The 6,628-nt window shown below is 44.1% G+C and overlaps 1 protein-coding gene across 2 annotated transcripts; it reads right to left on the bottom strand.

Annotated features, from left to right (window-relative positions):
• Nucleotides 1-2,407: 2,407 nt before the first annotated feature.
• OTX2 (orthodenticle homeobox 2) lies at nucleotides 2,408-6,428 on the bottom strand. 2 transcript variants are annotated; one of them, XM_010962205.3, is made up of 3 exons: nucleotides 6,021-6,428; nucleotides 4,852-5,027; nucleotides 2,408-3,028 (listed from the first exon to the last, which is right to left on the bottom strand). In XM_010962205.3, the coding sequence occupies exons 1-3, from the start codon at nucleotides 6,115-6,117 to the stop codon at nucleotides 2,408-2,410; spliced, it is 894 nt and encodes a 297-aa protein (XP_010960507.1). In that variant the 5' UTR covers nucleotides 6,118-6,428. The 2 variants fall into 2 exon arrangements, with proteins under 2 accessions (XP_010960507.1, XP_045377975.1); XM_045522019.2 differs by having other exon boundaries at nucleotides 4,852-5,003.
• Nucleotides 6,429-6,628: the final 200 nt, after the last annotated feature.

Below are 6,628 nucleotides of genomic sequence, written 5' to 3'. Positions count from 1 at the left end.
CTAGCTCCACGCCTCCCTTCCCCTCCCTCCGTTGCCTGCAGTCAGGGGGAATTCATTTCTACTTCGTCGTCAATTCAAAGGGATTTAACTCCGTGGTCTGTTAAACGAAGTTGTGCAAAGGTGATGGAAAAATTAGTTTCAGAGGGGGCTCAGCGCTTTTTTCTTAAGTCCGCCTTTTTTTAAAGTACCGGGGGGAAAAACCTAACAGCGTTATTTGCTGAGTAGTCCGATGTTTGTCGTCATTATTGTTTTTCAAGAGAGGGTGATCTTTCCTGACCCTTTGTGGGGCATCCTGAAAACTGAAGGCAGTATGAGAAATTATTTTGGATCTGCTTTACTGTGCACGAGAAAAGCTGGGAGAATAAGACCCAGTATCTGGTAAACTAGATTTTGTCTCAAGCCCCAGTTTCACCCCACTGTAAACTACAGTAGGGTGAAGATTATCAGTAGGTAGTGGGAAACCTTGCCGTCAAGTTTTGCCTCAATCAGTGGGTGTCAACTATTCCATTACCTTTAGCAGCAAAACAAAAACAATTATTAGACAAGATCATGTAGGGTTCAAAAGAGCAGGAGCAGTCAGAGATGGGAAAATTAGCCAGAAAACAAAATGGTTGCAACTGCTAACATTCATTTTAAAAGTTACAATCAAGAGTCACTTAATTTTGGTCAAATGTAAGAGCATAAGTAGTTTAAAATTAAATTAAAGATTGCTTTTACCTGAGGAGCACCAAATCATTGGCCCATTTGTCTTTTCTGATGATTGGTTTACAAAATACAGGTACAACTGAGAAAGGACCTTTTTTTTCCCGTCTCAGCACTTTAAAAAAAAAAAAAAGGTGCCTTATGTTCAACTACTGAAATTATAGGTTTTAAAACTTTTCTGAAACTCTTTTGTTCAGAAATCATTTCTGCCTGAATTGCTTTCAGATTCTGATTACATTCCCTCTCATGTTTACTTCAGATTTTTTTTGGAAGTTAAAAAAAAAATCCCCTTAAATAAGAGAACAGAAACAAGGAATTCTTGACATTCTCATTTTCTCTGAGGTACTGCAGCTTATCCCTGCTTGCTTAAAAACATTGGTCTATGTTAAAACATACTAGTACAGTGCCTAAGAAATCCTTAGGGTATATGGCAGAGAGGGAAAAGCAAGGAGAACTTTCAATTGTTAGCTTGTCTATACTCAATGTCAGAACAGTCCTGATGAAAGTCACAAAAAGTTTACATATGGTCAATCATATCTAGTACACTCATAGATTAGACAAAAAAAAAATTTTTTTTAAATAAAGTATGCCAATTCTCTCTCTGACCCAAGAAAAACATGTTTCAGGAAGGAGTGGGCTTCTCATTCATAGACAGTGGTATTAAATTAAACTGGACCCAATGTTGTGCTAGAACCATTTTAATATAATTATACATATCTGCCGAATCCAGGAAGAAAAGGTTTATGCATATATAACTTTTCCAGTTAACATCTGCAAGCATAAACATCAATGATCTCAGTTTATAAATTCATCAGGGTCAGAGCAATTGACCAATGTCTCTTTACTGCTAGGCTTACCCAACAGTAAATTACAGGTGAATTAGTGTCCTTTCGCTTCTCTTCTCTCACTCTCCTTGTCCAGAGACATTTTGTTGTAAAGTTTCAGTGCAGCTCACCTCCAGCCAAAGGTAATCTTTAGATAAGTACTCAGTTGCTCTGAATTTACTTATAATTATAACCTATTTAATCACAGAAGAACCCCTGCAGAGGTGGAGTTCAAGGTTGCATACAATAACAGGAGATCACAGTTTTGAAGTCTAGCACAGATTAAAAACCACAGATGTACCATTTATATAAGACACACACTGATTGTCTCTTAAACTACATATTGACTCCTTATCAACATTATGTTTTAAATAAAGTAGTGCATCTAGGACAATCAGTCGCACAATTCACACAGCCCTGAAAAGTTTTTCAGTGCCAACTACCAGTTGGTCATGAAACGTGAGTGAGCTTGAGACACTGTCCATTCCTAAGATTCAACCAAGGATTGGCTAAAATACTGGAACACCTCTGCTTCAGAAGGCTATGTCCTTCCCTCCTTTCCCTCACAATTTAGTTTTGTTTGTTTTTGGTGGTGTTTGGTTGCACATGGCTAGAATGCTTTTGATCACTTTGCAAATCAGGAAAACCAATGATCTAAAACTATGACGGATCTTAAGTAGATTGGTTTGTCCATTTCAGGTTGCTGGTTGGTAGGCCCTTCTAAGGCCGTTCGTTTTTCCTTCTATGCCTCCTGGGACATTGATCAGAAGATGAGTCTGAGCATCATACCATCTAACTTTTTCAACCAATGCCTGGCTAAAACTGGAATGTCCAGCCCAGTATATTTAAAAATCACCCACAAAAAGAGGTTCTACAGGTCTTCACAAAACCTGGAATTTCCACGAGGATGTCTGATCTTTATAATCCAAGCAGTCAGCATTGAAGTTAAGCTTCCAGGAGGCAGTTTGGTCCTTATAATCCAAGCAATCAGTGGTTGAGTTAAAACCCAAGCTTGAAGCTCCATATCCCTGGGTGGAAAGAGAAGCTGGGGACTGATTGAGATGGCTGGTGACTGCATTGGTACCCATGGGACTGAGTGTGGTCCCTGGTCCAGGAAGCTGGTGATGCATAGGGGTCAAATAAGATCCACAGTCCATGCCCCCAAAGTAGGAAGTTGAGCCAGCATATCCTTGACTATAACCTGAAGCCTGAGTATAGGTCATGGGATAGGACCTCTGCATGCAGGAAGAGGAGGTGGACAAGGGATCTGACAGTGGGGAGATGGAAGCTGGGCTCCAGATAGACACAGGAGCACTGCTGCTGGAAATGGCTGGGACTGAGGTGCTAGAGGGGGGAGTGAATTGGCCACTTGTTCCACTCTCTGAACTCACTTCCCGAGCAGGAGATGTCTTCTTTTTGGCAGGTCTCACTTTGTTTTGACCTCCATTCTGCTGTTGCTGCTGCTGTTGGCGGCACTTAGCTCTTCGATTCTTAAACCATACCTTGAAGGGAAAGAAATTTCTTTAACATGGTTTCAACAGCTCCTTAAGGAAAAGAGTGGCTCCCAGATTATAAATCTGTCCTAGATGGGCAGGTGAGCTAGACAGACAATCTCTCCTGCCACTGAAAACTCTCATAGATGCTCTTGGAAGTATAAGACAGTTAGGGAGGCTCTATCTAAAAGCACTTGACCCTGCTTTACTCCCAGCTCAGAACAATAAAATTTTAAGATAATCACCCAAATCATATGGCTAAAAATTCTCTACTTCACTTTCCTCTTACTTCATCTCAAATACACACATACACATACACTCAGCTGCATTTTGGAACACTTGTCACAATGGAATAGAATGTATCTGTCTTTTGGGAAGAAACAAGAGAAGTGAGGGGAAACACTTCTGTTGTTATATGCCAGCAAGAACAGCCTAAATTCAAGCAGTTTACAGTCCATCCTTTAGGGAGCAAATGTTAATATGTAAGTTTGTTCCATCACTCTACTTTCTGTCTCTCCTAGACTCACAAAAGAAAGCTTCCAGGAGAAGTGATTCTGTTGAGGAAGAAGGTCTGAAAGCTACTATTTGCCAAAACCTTCTTTATGGTAAGTGGAGTTACTTGTACGTATTCTGCTTTGAGCTCAAGGACAGATTTCTCTCCTAGTGTCAACTCTGAGACTGAAGCTATGCCATTAGGGTAATGCACAGATTGTTTCCTGTATCAGGTGTGTTGGCTTGTCACCTTTGCCTCCGGGTGTAACTTTGAAATTCTCTTTACCAGCCTTTTTCGTGTTCTGCAATGATGGAGCTGTGTTTGGTGTGTGAGGGCTTGTTAGAGAAACTACCAACATTTTCTGGGCAAAACTACTTAGTTGTCCTCTTGAATGAGCTCTCCACATGGGTGTCTTAACTGTGGTAAAAATGGTGCCACCAAAACTGAGCACAAACTATCAATCATTCAGGGCCATTTATTTTTGTTCAGTAAACAATTTAAGCCTTACAAGTGCTAAAACTTCTATCCTGCTTTGATCAAGCCTCTTTTTGATTTGTAGCTCATGCTGATGTGTCCTAGCTGAAGGGGAGTCCAGGTGTATATGTAGTTTAGGTGCTAAACATTCCAGAGAACTCTATATAGGCTTGCATTCCAGAAAGTTGGAGTTTACTTTCCTCTCCAGCTTAAGGTCAAGTTAAGGGGGACTAAGGGAAGTGGGGGAAGGTATCACAGGATATTATATTGATATTTTATCTGGTAAATGGCTCAGACCTAGCAAATTCTGTTCAATCTCTAAGAAGTCAAAGAAAATACTCTTATTGTGTAATTTCTTCTACCACCAAACTGATATGTGACCTTGAGCAAGTCATTTACTTCTATTCCTTCATCTGTAAAAATACTGGGGCTATCCAGGAGCTATGCTTCTTTTGCCCCTCAAAATAAATAAGATTGGGGCAGAGGGTGGGATTTCCAATAGAAGAAGGGAAATAGTAAAATACTATGTGACTATACTTGAAATCTACCAAGGTGGAGTTTCTGTCCACCAGGGTTTCAAGGGTTCTAGGGCTGTGCTTTATCACCAGTCTTACCTTGCAACCTGGGCTGGGAGACTCTTGCTTATAGGATTGGGTGGGACTGGAGGGACAAAAAGGGGCACAAGGAGAAATCAGACACTCGGGGCCTTGAGAGAAGAGTTTACTGGCTTCTGATGAAGTGTTTAGTTTCAAGCCTTCCTTTGGTCCTCTCCAAGACCTGGGACTCTCCTGGATCCTCAACATACACCATGCTGGGGGAGGAGGGGCACAGTCAGGAAGGATGATTCAGTCTACATCTGCCCTACCTGCACCCTGGACTCAGGCAAGTTGATTTTCAGCGCCACCTCCTCCCGCATGAAGATGTCTGGGTAACGGGTCTTAGCAAACAGTGCTTCCAGCACATCTAGCTGGGCCCGGGTGAACGTCGTCCTCTCCCGCCGCTGTTTCCGAGGGGTGGCTGCGGGACAAGAAGCCCAGGGCCCTTTAGGGTGGGGGAGCAGTTTCTCAGTCATAGGGGTCTCTGTGGGTGTCCGACTCTCCCCACCCCCACACCACCGCACTCCCCTGGTCTCGCATCCGTACAACCCGGAGCCTACCCATGTGGTCCCCACACCACCTCCCCGACCTCGGCTTCTCCCAAAGACACTGCCTTCCCAGGGGAGCCCCCACCCACTCCGTCTGCGGTTGTAGATCGCTCCAGATCTTTCCTTTGAAAGCTAACAAACCAAGTGAAATAAAAGCAAGACAAAAAACAAGAACTATCCAAAAATCAACACCTAAACTGCAACACAAAAACTCCATTCCGTGAAGTCAAAGAATCCTCGAGGACCAGGAGCTCGAATTGATAGGGCAAATCTCAATCCTACCTGAGATCCAGGCTTTTAGGACTCCAAAGGCCTTTGTCCCTCCATCTTTAAAATGGGGGCATATTTTATAATTATCCTTCTACCAGGGTTTTGAAAAAAAGATCTGATCAGAAAGGAAAGCACTCGCACCTGGGGTAAATCACACTTCTAGGGATTAGAGAAGTAGGGCCTGGAGGTCAGAGGGGAAGTCCCAGGCGTGGCAGGGAGAATTTACTGGGAGAAACCTGGCTTTGCCAAGAGAGCACTCCTGAAGAATTGAACCTCGAGATATGGACAGGGGCCTCTCACCCAAACGACAAGGGCAGTAACCTTCCTTGCCCCACTCCAATATGTGTCTCCTATTCACTCCAATTAAGAATAGAAAGATGTGATGTTCTGGAAGCATTGTAGATCCACCTACTCCCTTTCCCCAGCCCCCTCTCCTTGGCCGGTAAATGCCCTGGTGCTTTGAGCTGCTTCTCGGAAGGAAAACCCAGTGGGGACTTTGCCTGGAGCTGGGGTGAGGGCGACATGACGGCCAATCCTGGTTCTCTAGGGGAAAGGGTGTCACATCCCCGAGGAGCGAGTGTCGAGAAAGGTAGGCCAGGAGTGCCGCGGGGCTCACTTACCCGGGTAGCCCACCGAGGGGTGCAGCAAGTCCATGCCCGAAGTGGTCAGACTCAGCCCATTGACTGCATAAGGCGGTTGCTTAAGATAAGACATCATGCTAAGGTTGTTTGGAGGCGCAAAGTCAGCCCAAATCCGGGGGACCCAGCCGGAAGGTCTCACTTCGCCCGGGATGGACAGATTCAAGGTCCTTGGTGGGTTCCAAGTGGTGGAACTAAGGCAAAGCAAACAAACAGAGGTGCTGGTTTACTGCTTCGGAGGATGCAGCTCTTCCACGTTCCACCACTAATTTAAAAGACCCCTAGCAATGCAGGGCAGAGACTTTTAAAGGACTTGCAGAGCCTCCTCCCACTCCCTCCTCCCCAGCTGCGCTGGAACTAGGGGAGATGGAGAGAGACCAGATAAACCTGTCTTCCCCACCCCCAGCCTAAACTTAAAAAAAAAAAAAAAAAGAAAGAAAGAAAGACCCAAAGAAAGCAATTACAATCTGCCTTCCCCCCAGAACAAAACCCCACGCCTCCAAATGCACACATTGCATTCCTATCCCTACATTTGCATAGGACTCCTTGGCTGGCACTAGCTAATTGTCTCAAACAAAACTTGATTGGGG

This window comes from Camelus bactrianus, chromosome 6 (genome assembly GCF_048773025.1).
Source record: "Camelus bactrianus isolate YW-2024 breed Bactrian camel chromosome 6, ASM4877302v1, whole genome shotgun sequence".
NCBI classification, from domain to species: domain Eukaryota; kingdom Metazoa; phylum Chordata; class Mammalia; order Artiodactyla; family Camelidae; genus Camelus; species Camelus bactrianus.
Note: the sequence above shows the minus strand (reverse complement) of the source record. Positions and strands in the feature narration are given on the sequence as shown.